Source organism: Simochromis diagramma, unplaced genomic scaffold (assembly GCF_900408965.1).
Source record: "Simochromis diagramma unplaced genomic scaffold, fSimDia1.1 OVJJ01000107.1, whole genome shotgun sequence".
NCBI classification, from domain to species: Eukaryota; Metazoa; Chordata; class Actinopteri; order Cichliformes; family Cichlidae; genus Simochromis; species Simochromis diagramma.
In genome coordinates, this window is record NW_024387209.1 from 5,830,639 (window position 1) to 5,847,293 (window position 16,655).

Here is a 16,655-nt window from a genome sequence, read left to right on the forward strand (position 1 = left end):
GAATTATCTAAAATTATAATTCACACGTCAAATCCTCTTTTCCAGGTAAGTTGAGGTGAGGATCAACCTTAAAGCTAGAGTTTGTCCGCAGTGCAGACAGCCGGGCAACCAGCATCTTCACCAGGACGCTACTGTATTTTTATTGTGCAGATAAAGCAGGGATGAGACTTGTTTCCTGCAGCCTCTGGGGACCCAGCAGCCAGACAGTAGAAGAGAAAGCTTTGTGATGAGCACTAGACAGAAGTAAGATCGCAAGGCCAGTGTCCAATTTACTGTGCCAGTTCTGTAATTCTGTTTTCTTTAAGTCCTAAAAGATGATATTTGTGTTTTAACGTGTGCATGATCAGAGGTTGAGTAATCAAACTTTGTATAGAGGTACATCTTTGACCCCTGAAGGCTTTCATCTACATCTGATATTAAGATGGTATCATTCTGCAAAGCAACCACCTAGCATTAGGCTAAAATGTGCCATTTATAGTCTTTTAAAAACCATTATATCGCTTTAATTTTATAACATTAACATCTAATTTATATCCCCAAAACTTGAATATTAGGTTCTTATCTAAATCAGATATTACTAACCCTACCAACATACTAAAATTACCCTTTTGTAGCTTTTACACATCTAGAGCACCTTCTAAAACCATTATATCATTTCAAATTAATGAAATGATCTCCTTTATGTCCACAAAACATAACTTTTGGGTAGGGCTGCTCAATTAATCGAATTTTAATCTAAATTACGATCTGGGCTTTCAACGATCATTAAAAATGACTGAGCCGATTATTAGCACCTCCCTCGTGCTTTACTCTCGCGCTGCTCTGTGTGGTAAAACGAGCGCACCTCTCTGCGATTCGAACACGCGTCACAACAATTAAGAGGACCCGAGGGAAGCTCGGAAAGCTAAGCAGAAGTTATTTGGGGAGGAGAGTGACTGCCGTTGGTTGAAAAGAGAGGTAAAAAAAACCTTCAGTGGTGTGGAAACATTATGGGTTCGCGGAGTCAGACGTGGATCAAGTAGACAGTGTGTAAACTTTGCTACGGTGTCGTAGCTGCACCACAGAGCAACACTACAAATTTATTCAAACATTTGAAGACCGCTCACAAAGTGACATACGATCAAAGAATGAAGGAGCAGCAACTTTAGTTGACATACCTCAATGTCAGTTTGATGCAGTTGTGCATTGTGTGGCTACACAGCCTGCCTTGATTTGTATGCATAAATATTATGCAGTATTTTGAAGTTCACTAAACATAGATGTTTACATTTTTCATTTATTTTTTATATTGCAAACATTTGCACTGTTATCAGTATTTGCACACTATTTTATATTATTTTTTGACAATCTTTAAAGTCATTATTCAATACATTGTTATTGTTAAATAAATATTGTCAAATAATCGAGATCTCAATTTCAGTGAAAATAATCGTGATTAGCATTTTTGCCATAATCGAGCAGCCCTACTCTATACACTAGTACAGGGGTCAGCAACCTGCGGCTCCGGAGCTGCATGCGGCTCTTTAGTCCTTATACTGCGGCTCCGCGTGGTTTGGGAAAATAACTTAGAAGTATTTAGCTGAAGTGTATTTTTTGTGTTAGTTCATTTTTTAACTTTTTAGTTCTAAATTGGAAGATTATTGTGATATTGAAATATAAAAATAAAATTATATTCTATTATTTTTTCATCGCTCAAAATAAGCGTCACACTCGCGGAAGCCAGTATACCCACCGAAATGCTGTGCATTTATCGAGACTTTCAACCCCTGGTAGGCCAATTATAGATCTTCGGATCCACATTATGTCAGCAGCTGTTCTCCTCCGTGAACTAAAAATAAACACCGCTCACGCCTCACATATGACAGCTTACAGTCCTGCGTAAAGATGAAACTGACTTCGTACAGCCCCGATCTGCAGACGCTGTGCGCAGAGGATCAGGAGTAGAAGTCCCATTGTAAACATATCACGGCAGACCCGACGATATTTGCATGAAAATGCTTTTCAGCATCTCTTTATTGACCACTTTTCACACACGGTTGCTGTACGTATACAGCCGGCTGTAGCTTTGCAGCTCACAGCCCGACACACACCAACACAACAGCATAGAGAGCACAGCTATAAGGTGGCGAGGCGTGATTGCGGGTGCCGCTCAGGTGCGTCCGCCTCCCCTGCAGCGGTGCTGCAGACCACGCCCCGCCACACACATTAACCAGGTAAAATACATATTTAGGCAGAATTTTGCAAATATCTATTTTTCATCTTTTAGCAGCATAGTGCTTTTTTTCCAATTATTTTTTAAAAGTCAGGTCAAGGCTCCAAAAGCCCAAAGGCGATATAAGGGTGGCGGCTCACAACAGTTTTTGTTTGCTGGATCATTTTAGTTCAGCTGGGTGTCTTTCCTTTTGTTATATTTCTTTAAGAGTTCAAAATGTGTTAATTACATGAATAAAATGTAATTTTCTCTGTAGCACTTCATGAATTTCATAAGCAACACACCTTAGTTGTTCACACAAAGCATAAAGGTAAAAAACAATATATACAGTGTTATCTTCATTTTAGATGTCAAAAAGTATTTGCGGCTCCCAGTGTTTTCCTTTGTGTGGAACCCGGGTCCAAATGGCTCTTTGGGTGTTAAAGGTTGCAGACCCCTGCACTAGTATGTATATTCACACATCACATTCCTTGGCAATCACCTGACAGTGAAGTAAAATGGCATTCATAGAATATAACAGCTCAGGCGCATGGGCGTGTATTGGAATATTTAATATGTTTAAATAAAGAAAGTGTAAAAACACTCACAAATATGCTGTTGCTGAGGAGAATGTGTGTGTCATTCAGGACAAAGTCAAACTTGATGACATCTCCATCTCGGTTCCTGTAAACCACCTGTGAATCTGATAATGGAGAGAAAAATACGTAAGACATAAAAGAGCCAGGAAAACATGTTTTTAAAAAAACAGTACACTCAGAATTAGATACAGACCACAAGATACCACAATAAAGCCCAAGTTCAGTTCATGTGATTGTCTGTTATCTTGCTAAAAAAATTTTAAATTACCATAAAAATTTTAGACTCAATATGTGGAGGGTTCCAGACAAAGTGCAGAACCAAGACAACAAGAACATGTGGACAAGAAGACAAGTGATGAGGGGTAAGTGGTAACACCATGAAGACCAAACCTCTTCATGTACCATCAACAGATAAAGGATGAGTCTGACTTCAAGAAGTCCTACCAGTGGCAAGAAAAGGCAAGTGTTCTGATCATGGCTGCAAACTCATGCCCTGAGCACAGTAAGTGTCACAGAGGCAGCACTGAAGGTGCACGTGTGCAAAGAAGCTCTGGGACAGTCCAGCTCCTCATGACAGTAACTGTGTAATAGTGTACAGGAACATTTGTGCTCGTTAAAAGCTCACAAGTCCCACTGGGACACTCCACTCCAGCGCTCAAGTCCTGTGGGACCTCAAGTTCCAGACAGATAAGCCGCTGCTGGCCAACCAACCAAAGAAAGATACGTCAGACACGGGAGAAAAAAAAGGCAGTTTTTATAAATGTGGCTGTCCCAGCTGACGGCATCGGGAAGGAGTATGAGAAGATGTTCAGTGAAAAAAAACTTTGACTGAACTTCTAGTCTTGCAGACTTTCTTGGATCGTTAGTGTACAGAGGACTAAAATGTACATTTTCCATGTATTCATTACTCTGTAAAGAACCAGCGATTCATTCAAAATGCATTAAAGACAAAGTTTCCCTCAGAAGTTTGCTGGTTGATGATGATTTTGTGCCCTTAAAGTGGATTCTGTGTTCTGTGGCTGAGATGACCATGGAGTCAAAACAGGACGGCAACCTCTTTGAAACTAGGAAAACAAAAATAGTGGTTGTCTGAGAGTGTGCAACACATTCACCTTCTGAATAGTTGCATACTTCACTTTGTGAGAGGCAACCTGTCTCCAACATGCCAACGTGTTGCAATCAGTCTGAGTGCAACTCTGCACTACATATAACTACATATATAACAATCAAGTAAATTTCCCTTGATCAGATTCCATTAATTTTAACATTACTTTGGACTTCTGTGACAAAATCACACACAAATATTACATGTAATTAAATTAGTTCAAGTCAGCAATTTGGGGCATATTTTTTTTGAGTGTATGAGATTCTGGTTGACCTTCTGTCTATGTAGACAGTAGCAGATTTGCAAATTTCACCAGTTTATTACAATTAATAGCTGTAATGCCACAAACAGTACTGACAGTTTTCAAGAATTGCATGTAATTCCCAACTTGACCAACTTAACTTCCCATCTTGAGGCACCAAAGTAATTATATCAAGACAGGAACTGCCTCTGAGTGGTAGCTGACCTGGTCCCTATCGTCTACATCTGGAATAAAATTTAACTTAAAATGTACTTTAAACTTTAATTTGAGTTTTGACAAGTCACAAGTTTAAATGATGACAACCGTGTTTTACTTTTATGGAGAGATGAAGTGAACTGATGACAGCCTGAATTAATAAAGAATTTAAAAAAAGCTCTCACTCAAAGTTTAGTCTGTTTCTGTCAGAATAAAAATGGTGTAAACTTCTGATTTGAATTTCTTGAAAAATCACTCTGCTTCACATGTTAACCACACTGAACCAGAAGCAGCTGTGCCTCCCTCGCCTTCCCTCTTCACAAGCTCCTGAAACTCATTTAGAGTGAATTTGTGCCTGATTGCAGGAGCGGCAATCACTCACTAACTGCTATACGAGCAGAGGCAGCTTTCTGGCTGAATGTACTCTAATGCAGCGTAAAAAAGCTAATGTGCATTCACATTGTTAGAGAAGACAAACACATGAATAGATGGAACCATTTTTAGCATAAATACGTAATATTGCTGGTTTGATCCAACTGCAAGTGGCTACAATTATCTCTGTTTTTTGAAAAGAAAAATGCCAAAGCTGGAAAATGAACACACCGTGCAGCTACATCGAACTCACCTTTAACATACAGACTAGAGGAGCTGGGTAATTTTTTCAACCACTGACTTTCTGATTAGTTGATGATCTGCTCTATTTACTGAGCCCCTGCTGCTCACCTCTTTGTTTTGGTGCTGGAAACTTACTGCTTTTGTTACCTCTTTGTTACTAATAGTGGGCAAAGATGGGCCTGAAAACACTTATGACAAAAAAACCACACTTTTAACAACTTGCTGTGGATCACTAAGTAGCATTTAGCATGCAAACAACCAGATATTTTCCCCATGAAGTCAAATTCAGTATTTAAATGGGCTGATATGTATTGAATTATATATTTAATACAACTTGCATGGCATGTTTCACCTGATAATGACTAAAAAGTAATTCATAAAGATATTTTAGAGCTTATTGTTTAAAAAAATATATACCAACAGCGCAAGCTAGCAGTCACTGGTCATCACTGACCTTCCCCTTGTCCTTTTAAATTTTAGAGAAAGAAGAAAATGGCAGGAGTTCGTATATATTCAAGAAGAAGTGCTTTGAGAACAACCCCTCATTACGACTATTCTCCATGTTGAATTAGAGGCTCGTTTCCTGCGTCACAAAAACCCAGCAGCGATGACGTCAAAGGTCTGCCTAGACTCTAATCTCCAAAAGAAACCACCTTAACAGCCATCCACTTTTTAAACTGCTTATACAATTCAGGACTGCAAGGGGGCTGGAGCCTATCCCAGCTGTCATGGAGCGAGAGGCAGGGTACACTGTGGACAGATAACCTGTCTGTCACAGGGCTAAAACAGAGAGATAAAAACCATTCATGTTCTCAGTCAATTTAGAATCTCCAGTTAACCTAACATGTACATCTTTGGAGTGTGGGAGGAAGCCAGAGGACCCAGAAAATTCCCATGCACACTCGATGTAGACAGGCTCCAGTTGGTGAGTAGATTGGAGCCCGGGACCTTATTGCTGTGAAGTAATCGTGATCACCACTCCACCACCATATTGGCCAACATCTAAATATGAGGAAGCAAATAAGACTTGGCTGGAAGCTACCAACAGCTGGAATCCACCCCCAGCTGCCCCAGAAGTTCAAATAAGTACAAGTACAAATACAAGTACAAATAAAATCTACCTACGGGCATCACCACAAGGGCATCACCACAAGGGCATCACCACAAGGTAGCTCTGTTTGTGTTGTTCAGGTAGATTTTATTTGTACCCTTTAAAGTTTAAAGGGTACACTGTGTAATATCTCACCACTAGATGACAGCAAATTGCAGTGTGCATTCAAAAGGTGTGTTTTATTAACCATTCCATTTCAAATTGAAAACTTAAAGGTGTGTAGGAAACACTTTGTAATGCTGATAAGGTGTACTACATATATGTGTCTGGTTTCTAGCCACATATATAAAGTGTGATTAGCAGAAAATGGTGATGTTCATCTCCACAAACCTACATATTCTGAATGGATTAATTCTGAGTTTATGAGAATGAATCAGTTTGCTGGAAGATGCAATGAAATACTCATCAGTGTGTATTTATGAGTACAATGTTTTTTTTAATATTAAATAACCTAAAAAAAATACTTACTGTAACTTTTTGAAGTGAAACATGGAATAAAAATTAATCACATATATTTAAATAAGGAAATTATCTAACAGAGATCAAAACCTTTTTTTGACTGTAAACATAGTCCCCATAGACTGACTCACTTTTCAAGGCACCCTCAAGTGGACACTGGAGGAACTGCAGCTTTTGCATCTATTTTCAACTCCGGAGGTAGCTGCTTATTTTCAACATGATATAGAATAAAAGTTTAATGCTGAGGTGTCCACATACCCATTTTGCCCATGTCTTGAAGCCCCCTTATCCACTGGAAGTCTCTGTGCTCCAGTAACAGCGATCGACCTGAACTCTTATAGAGGATGTGCAGTATTGTTCTCACATTATTTATGTTATGTAATCATGTTTTACTCATGTGAGTCTCTACTAAGGATGTAGTCTCGTTTGTCCAAACCTCATTAGCAATCATGTATGACAAGCTGAGCAGCACTCACCCATAAGTGATTGCACACACACACACACACACACACACACACACGTTATCGCTCTGTTGCATAAGCAGCTGGATGTTTTCTTCATCCTCAGCTCAAAAACACATAAGTTGTCCATACATTACAATAATACACCACAAATGCAGATAAACAGGTGCACATTCAAACCGACAGAGCAGGTTTAGTGAGGAGGAGGACGTATAGATGGTAGTGATGTAAAATAATGAACACGTTTATAAAGTTAGCAGTTAGCTCTTCGCTCTGGCAAACGCTGCACTGTGGGTTTTTGGTGGTAATTAATTTTTCAGACCTACAGAGTCGCCTGCCCCATTAGCTGTTTTGTTGAGATTGATGATAAATTTGGGAAATTGCTGCCTGACATGCAGCGTGGTGTAAATCTAATGTCGATCAGGTGCAATGAGAGCCCAGAGACAGCGCAGACGAGCGAGGCCTGGGCTTGAATTTACTGCCGTGCCTCCTGGAGATGTTGTGGGTGTAATTCACACATGATGGAAATTGCTTCCTTGACAACCTCTGACTTATTTCCTTTTCTCTCCTCTTATAACTTTGTTAGGCTTCAGTAGCTGCTCGGCCCTAATTTAACAGCATGAAGGACACTAATAAAAGCAGTTCGAGACACGGTTGACAAATTAAGTGAAAATAAAGCAAACACTTCAACAATAATAATAACAGAAAAAAAAATTAAGCTGTGAGATTGCAGCTTCTTGAGTTCAGTCGCTGCCAAACAAGTTCTGAATATCATTAAAATAATATGTAATCTCAGCCTCGTCAGGAAACCAGAGCAAAACAAACACGTCCAAATCTTCTTCCTGATTGTTTAGAGCACGTACCCCCAGAGCAAACACAGGAAGGATGGATGCAAATAACTAATTTTTTTAAGTTCAAACTGCTGAAAAGATCAAGAGTATTGTTCCCAAAACAAGACTACCACACCTAAATCCTCATGTTACATACGCATACTGTCTGCATGCTGACATATGTCTAAATCTAAAGAAGAAGAAGAAACATTTTATCTATCTATAAAGGGAAGAAATTATTCAAAGTGATTCAATAAATAAAACTATAAATATCATAGAATAAGCTGGAAATGGATGGAGTGACCACTCTGGGTTGTTCTATGTTCCTATCCTGCTTTACGACCCCCGGGTAGTGACTGACAGAAAAAGATGACGGATACGAGTGACAGAAATTAGATTCCTCAGAAGACTCTAAGGGCTCTCATCCAGTAGGGGCTCAGAGTAGAGCCAAATGCCTTGTGAAGAAAAGTTTTATGTTCAGACAAGACAAAGATTGAGCTCTTTGGCCAAATTGACAAGAGGTATGTTTGAAAAAGTAAAGATGAGGCTTTAAAACCTAACCTGCGCCAGCTGTTAAGCATGATGTTGGTAGCATCATGCTCTTGGGCTGTGTTGCTGCCAGTGGTACTGGTACATTGCACAAAGTGGATGAAATAATAGAGGAGGAGGACTACCTGCAAATTCTTCAACTTCACAGTTGAAACTTGGACACAAGAGGAGAATGATACCAAACATACATCAAAACTAGTTTTGAATCAATAAAGCGGGCTTACATTAAGCTTCTGGAATGGCCTTCCCAAAACCCTGAACTCAACCCTGTTGAAAATTTGTGGACTACACTTAAAAGTCAGGAAAACGTAAGAGTCCGTCTGTGTCAGGAAACCATCCAGTTGAAATGAACTCTACCAATTGTGCCAAGAAGAGCAGCCAAATTTCAGCCAGAATTATGCCAGAAGTTTGTTGATGGCTACCAAAAGTTTCTGGTTGAGGGTCAACGTGCTAAGGGACATTTCACCAAACATTAGTGTGGCTGAGTGTATAAATTTGATCGGTGTGGATTACAGAAAATCCAAAATAAATTCAAAGTTATGCACCTGCTTCTTGTTATTAAATTGCATGCTGTGCAATCATTCCACTCTGGAAAAAGAGAAGTTCAAAGAAACCATTAAAAAAAAAATCATTTCATTCATGCCCATAATAAACAGATATAAACTTCTCACCACAACTGTATAGTCATGACACCAAAATAACATTTAGATCAAAGTTCTCTCCAAAAGACTTTGGTGATATGGTCATTTTTTTTTGTCCAACAGCTGACGATTGCTGGTATATTTGCAACATACAGTAAGCGAATCTTCACTCCACAAATCCTATTTTCAGTGACGGTACTAATGGAAGAGCCCAACTGGGTGAAAACATTTCTTTTTAAAGTCACAAACTAGGATTATTTTGGTTTTCCAGTAAAATGGTAAAATGGTAAATGGTCTGTATTTGTATAGCGCTTTACTTGGTCCTAAGGACCCCAAAGCGCTTTACACTATACGCGATCATCCACCCATTCACACACACATTCACACACTGGTGATACTGGAATACTGGACCTAAAATTACAGATCAGGTGAAGGATGCTTCTGTTTGCCTACATTAGCAGGTAGTGATACCAAAGGCTATAAAAGACCTTAAACATGACTGATGATCTCATTTCAGCACCAATCAGCAACTACTAAAGATGTGTCATTTGCAGTCGCTGACATTCTTTGCACTGCCACTTCCCATAACACACACTATAAATTATATTGTAACAATGATTTATTTACTAAAATTGGTTCTCAAGTAGGTGTATCATTGAATTAACTTAATAAAATTACAATAATTACCCGAAAAAACAACAGCAGTTAGCCGTACACCAGCTTCTTGCTTGCTTCTACACATACATCAACGTGTGTGTACGTGTGTGTGGTAGAGGACTAAACATCCACAGCCCATTATGAAAAGCCACAGGCCACAAGACTAGCCATTAGTATTATCTCTCTGTGGAAGGGAAGGACACAGCAGGAGGTGAGTCTGTGTTTCACAGCCAGAGCAGGAGGACCGTCTCTCACCGTCCCCCTCCACCTCTGTCCTTCTGTCTGTCTTTCTTCCTCTCACCTTCTGTCACTCTCAGCAAGTCTCCGGAAAGGTGTTATGGGTGTATTTAGTTATCTAATTTACCACAAATGCAATAATTTAGCTATCACATTGCCAGAGTCCCTCCTCTTCAGCTCTGCCATCTATAGCTGCTATTTACATTCTGCTTCTTCTTTGGTTTTTCTTTTTTTTCATTCTCCAAGCCTGGATACAAACACAATCTGTCACTCTGTCACGGAGCCAGTTAAACAACGCAAGCCTTTGAGATTGTCCACATTTAGACTTGAACAGGAGCTCGAGGATGTGGAGGGATGCAATGACACAATACAGCCCTCGACCGCAGATCAAGGTTGTGTTGTAGCGCGGGCCGAGTCTTATGCAACACGGGTGAAAAATGTAATGAGGAGGCGGTGGCGACGTGGCCCGGGGAAAGATTGAAGAGGAGAAGAGTCAGTGAACTCAGGTGGTGGGGGTGATGCAATGTTTGAGAGCTGTGAATTGGCTTTTATTATCCTCAGTGACAGATATTTTTCTCCCACATACACACACTGAGAGTTTGACTCAAGGACACTTTAACACAAATGTCACAATTAGTAACAGACCAGCTGAGCTGCAGCTGCGACAAAAACACCCCACAAAACACAAAACAACAATCAGCCGGATTTGAACCCTATTGTCTATTTGTCTGTGTCACTTTGACTCCATTCGACTATCTGCTGCCATGCTGATATTTACCAAAAGCATGACTATAAAGCATTTCACTTAAGTCATTTTACCACACTCTTTATATGCCTTCATGTCATTTGGCCACCACAGTGTGTCACAGATCACAGATACAGGGTCATGTGAAAAAGAAAGTTTTCACAGGACTCTACACCGTCGTGTGAAAACTCTTTTCGCATTGCAGTGTCCATTTGTTGTGTAACTGGGGCAAAAAATAAGGTTTACTCATGCTTTCTTTGATAAATTTATTAAAACTTACAAGTAAAATGCTCAAGTTCACCACTCCACCTTTGCTATTCATCATCTCTATTTTGTTTTTGTTAAACAAACAATATTACTTTTAATTTTAAAGAAATATGTTCTTGGTTATTTAAAGGTAAAGTAAGTCATTGTTTAAGTATTTAATAGAAAACAAGAATGCTGTACTCGTCAGTTTACATTGATTAATGTGTAATTACTAGGGGTGCAACGATACACAAAATTCACGGTTCGGTTCGGTTCGATACTTTGGTGTCACGGTTCGATATTTTTTCGATACAAAAAAATGTTCATGCCTTTTTAATTTGTCATTTATTAAAATTATAAATATATATTTTAACTCAAAGGTACAGTTTTTAAATTTAACCCTAACCCTTGTGCGTGTTTTTTATTTTGACAGCGAATGCACACCTGCGGACCACTTATGTGCAGCCCTGGTTATTTAGCTCATCATATTGCAGCCACAGAAATTCTTTTGTCCATGAAACCATGAAGCTGCACTTTCTTTTTGCCTTATAGTCTGATTTGTCATAACTTCTCCGTTTTGTGGTAAGCTTTTCTTTGGCTGTCACTTCTTCACCCTGACCTGTCTTATTTGGCTCAGCAGAACTAAAATATATATCTGTCTGTGAAGGTTCTCAGTCATCCAGGTCATCGTAGTCAAATATATATCCTGCTGCTTTTACACACGCACTCACATAAGCTCAGCGATTCTCTGCGCGATCAACCTCTCACATGTTTAAGCTTGCTGCGGGAGATTTCACTTGTCATGTTTGCATAGTAAGCTAACGATTAATAAGACGATGTCAGAGGAATTGGTGCACAAATTATCATCACTCACAGATCAGTGCTGTAGCTCTCTATACACAGTTCGCGCGATTGCAAAGTGAAAGCAAAAAAACAAGCGCAAATTCAAACGCGATTGCAATATGTCACATATTGACAGTGGCTCACCGATGCCAATGACATAATTACCCAGCTACATTTCTGAAAGAATGCAAAAGCATTGACATATATTTTTCCTTCCTACAATAGCCCGACGGGCAGGGCACAGATAGATTTTGGTAAACCGACTGAAAAAATCGCTAGCCCCGGGACGTCGGGCTAGCGATATTGCGAGCCCTGTATCTGATTGAGGAATCACTCATCTTTGGAAAAGAGAGTTTATTACAGAGAAATGTCCCTTTCCAAAATAAAAGCTATACTATCCGCTTCTTCTGGGCTATATTCTCAGCAGCATATTAAACATATAAGGAGAATCATGTGCTAACAGCTGTCTAAATGACTCGGCTAAAGTTAGTAGCATGCTTGCTTGTTTTTTTTCTGCTTCCACTTGTCTTTGCACTAGGATGATGTCGGCGTAAATGTGCAGTCATATTCGTTGTGTTCCCACTAGTGCTTTCAGGTTAATCTCGTTGAAATGACCTTAACGCCACAACATGGCAAATCTCCGTTAACGAGCTACCGCCGATCGCCCCGTGCATGGGGCTAGACGGCCAACACGTTAACGAGCTAACTGCGCTAACACACTAGTTCCCACCCATGTAATTGAGCATTGCATGGCACATCCAACATACTGTTTTACTTTAGTCCATGACTCGCTTACCTTCAGGGTCATACGTCACATGAAAACCAAAATAATTCCAAACGCCAGATATGAATGAGGGTGGGGGAGGTTCAATTTGCCATGTAAGGAGAGCTTAACTTCTGTCTCGCTAGCTTGCCCTGTGCTCTTCCTTCTGACGACTGTCGTGTTAATTGCGTAATTGGCTGCACTGTCGACTATCGTCGAACAATTCCCTGAGCGTCCACACAACACTGTAAGAAATTTTGGGAGACTGGAGTTCAAACAAGAGTCTAGTAATTACATCTTCCAACAAACTGATACGTTCCCATAAACTTTAATCCATTAAAAACACACAGGAGCAGAGAGAGAACAAGAGAGAGCTATGACCATTTAACATTGGTACATGTATATTTTCATCATCTCTTTCTCCTAACCTCATCTTTTCTGAACTGAAGGTCAGGGCTCTAACATGCAAAAACGGGCATACATATGCCATTGTGGAACCAAGGTTTAAAAAACCCAACCTGGATCCAACACTACTTCAACATTTTAGACCTATCTCCAAACTCCCATTTATGTCAAAACTCTTTGAGAAGGCAGTTTCCAATCTGGTTTTCATAAATTGCATTCCACTGAGACACTGCTACTAAAAGTCACTAATGATATTATGATGTCAGCAGACTCCGGAGAATACACAGTCCTAGTCTTGTTAGACCTTACCTCAGCCTTTGATACAGTTAATCATACAATCCTTATAAACAGATTGAGAGACCTGGTTGGGATGTCTGGCTATGTTATAGACTGTTTTTCATCTTATATATCTGAAAGGAGTTTTAGTGTGTCTGCAAACCAGATCATGTCGGAATCTACAGAGTTGCTGTGTGGAGTTCCTCAGGGCTCCGTGCTGGGACCTATTCTGTTCTTAATATACATTCTTCCTTTAAGCCAGATAATACAGCAGTTTCCTGAAGTATCTTATCATCTTTTAGTTGACAATATTCGGCTATACTATTTATTTAAGCCTTCTGAAGTTCATAAGCTCTCCAATCTGATTGACTGTTTAACTAACATTAAACAATGGTTGAACAATAATTGCTTACAGCTAAACCTGGCCAAAACAGAAACTTAAAATACCTGTTATTAAACATCGACTGGATGATTTAGGTTCCTCACAGAAACATAACCTTAGAAACCTAGGCATTATTTTTGATGAAGCTTTTTCTTTGGAGGGACATTTAAATCAGATAGTAAAAACCTGCTTTTTTCACTTGAGGAACATTTCAAAACTCAGATCCATCATGTCAACAAGTGAACTCAAGATGATAATACATGCTTTTGTCTCTACAAGACTCACTCGACTACTGTGACGGCCTGTTTACTTGTCTAAACAAGAAAGGGCTGGCTCGTCTACAAGTTGTTCAAAACTCTGCAGCGAGGCTACTGACCCGCCTGATCAAGGGAGCCCAATTGGATTTAGGATCCATTTTAAAATTCTAGTTTTAACTTTTAGAGCATTACAGGGACATATTTCAAAAAGCTTTTAATTAGACCGGGGGTTTTATGATGTATTTATAACTGTATTGTGTTTTCTTGCCTTTCTTGTAAAGCACTTTGTGACACATGTCTGTGAAAGGTGCTATATAAATAAACTTTACTTACTTACTTACTTATTTGTTCCTAACACTAAGACCAAGCCGCTGAAAAAAACAAACAACAACAGTTGGTTATCAGCTAACCTTACGTCAACAAAAGTTATGCTCAAGTGTCCTAAAAGTCAAACTTTCCCTCAGATAAACAGTTTGGTTACATTATCACATCATATGAGAGTTACTTCTCTAAGTCTCTAAGCTCAACAATGTTTCATCCATTTAAAAAACAGTTTCACAAATGTGGCTAACAGCAGCTAATATGAGCTAACAGAGGCTAAGAAGAGCTGACAGACATTAACACCAGCTAACACAGGCTAACAGCAATAGAAGCCAAAGACCTTACAGACAGAAAAGTTCTTTCAACAACTCTTAGTACCAGTTTTACAATTAGTAAAAGTCAAAACTGTCTTGAGGTTTATTCGTATTTGATTCCTTATGGTGACGATGTCACCCTGCTACACTTTGATGACTTCATCATGAAGATCAGGAAATAAGGCCATTTAAATTCCTCTTGTACAAGCAAAATATCTGATTCCTAGACGTGTAAAAATATCTGCATTTTTAGCATCATGTGTTCATGAACAGTGATTACCTTCTGTGACTTTTTCTGGCTTTTTCACAGTTACAGTCATTATTATTCCTCAACCATAGTTTGTCACAGGGGTTGTGGATGTTTATGTTGAGTCACTGCAGGCTGTTGAGCTCCAACACAGAGAAGCCATCTGCATTTGAATATGCAGGTCAGCAGGAGTCACTCCAGCTAGCTTATGTGTTTATACAGTGACAGACATAAAAAAAATAAAATAAATCAGGGACTCAATAAAAAAAACAAAAAAACAACCTTTGGCTCTAAAAAGTAATTCACAAAGTATGAAAATGGTGAAAGTTAGAGACGCTTGAGGCAGTTTGATGTCAATAAATGAACCAGAGGTTTGTCAAACAGAGAGGCAAAAAGTATTAAAACTAAACTAATTATCATGAAAAGTGAGTAAGTGTTTTTATGAAACAATAACAGACCCCCTCTGCTCACTGACAAATGTTTGGAGTCTGTCATGAAACCTCAGGTGGAGAGATTCTCATTTCCAGCTAATGCACTTCCCACAGTGCTCTGAACTTTTTACCCACGGCTCTCTCAATGCGGTTTTTCTCCCCCAGTGGGAGGAAAGTGTCCATCCTGTGGTTAGCTGAATTTATCTGGAAAATACTTTATTAAATGCTCATCAGCTCACCAATCCACTCTAACCAGCTCTGAAGAGAAGAACAGAAGTTTGCTTTGGATTTCAAGTTTAGAAAAATGTAATTGTCTTGGTTAGATAAAAACAGGAAAGTTTATTAATTAACCATTATATTTCTCTAGCCTTCAAACAGGCCTATCTGACTCATTTCCATCCCCATCTATTAATTCCTGGGCTCTGCCAGAGTAGCTTTGCATGAATCAAAGTCCAAAATAATCTTTATTTAGCTTGCATTGGGCCCTGGTGCCACATCTCAAGTTTGGTTTGTGTCTCAAATAAACAATTGCAGCTGTCTAACCTCCCTTTAAGCCAACGTTCTTGTGATTGGCTGCCTCTTAGAAACAAGTAGTTGGGTGGAGCTAATGGATATCTGCTTTCAATGACATCATACTCAGCTAAGAGTAGAAAAAATGGACTTTAAAGATGTCTGAGACCTAAGCTTTTGGCTCGCAGCAATTGTACATGTTTACAATTATAATTGCTGTGAAGATTCAGTAAATATATACATACTAGAGATGGCACGATACCACTTTTTTATGTCCGATACCGATACCATAAATTAGGATATCTGCCGATACCGATATGAATCCGATATAGTGTGTTTTTTAATAAATAAAACTGTTTTTTTAATATCTTGCTGCATTTTGTATAAGTTCATACTCAAGTTTAAATAAACAACACTAAAGCTATTCTGTTATACCTGTGTGTAAAAAATACACTGCACCCAAAATATTTCATAGTGCAGCAATACTGATCAATCTAATAAACTTAAACCTACTACATCCTTCCTATTCTGGTATTTTAAAGAATACTTAGCAGAAATATTAAGTAACGTAACTAATAGGGTTGCAAACTCCCAGCAAAAAAAAAAAAAATAGGGAACCACCCCCCACCCCCCACCTCATGATGCTTAATCGACGTAATCAACTTTAATTTGATGCAGTGTGAAAAAAAATGCACCGAAATAAATTATTTTTGAAGAATAATTAAATAGATTCAACATCTTTCTTCGACAGCATTGCAGACTGCACAAATTGTATCTTCCCAAAGGAAAAAGTACTATAGCTTACTAGGGTATATTAGACTTAATAGTTACTATATACAGTAATGGACTTCTATACATTTTACATCAGATTAAAACTTTGGGTGTAAGATTCAGATAATTATTGATTAAAAGCTAGACATTTTAAGTGAGAATAAGAAAGAAAAGTATGTCTTTGTGCCCCCTTTTCCCTGTTAATGCCCTATCGGCCCCCCTGGCTAAACTT

General features: G+C 39.0%; 1 protein-coding gene across 4 annotated transcripts in view; it reads right to left on the reverse strand.

Moving 5' to 3' along the window:
- LOC120746085 (inactive dipeptidyl peptidase 10-like) overlaps window positions 1–16,655 on the reverse strand; it is a 126,500-nt gene that overhangs the window by 43,476 nt on the left and 66,369 nt on the right. For all 4 annotated transcript variants that reach the window (XM_040051356.1, XM_040051354.1, XM_040051353.1 and 1 more), the window contains one exon: window positions 2,800–2,894. In XM_040051356.1, the coding sequence (XP_039907290.1) occupies window positions 2,800–2,894 (95 nt within the window). The remainder of the gene's footprint in view (window positions 1–2,799; window positions 2,895–16,655) is intronic.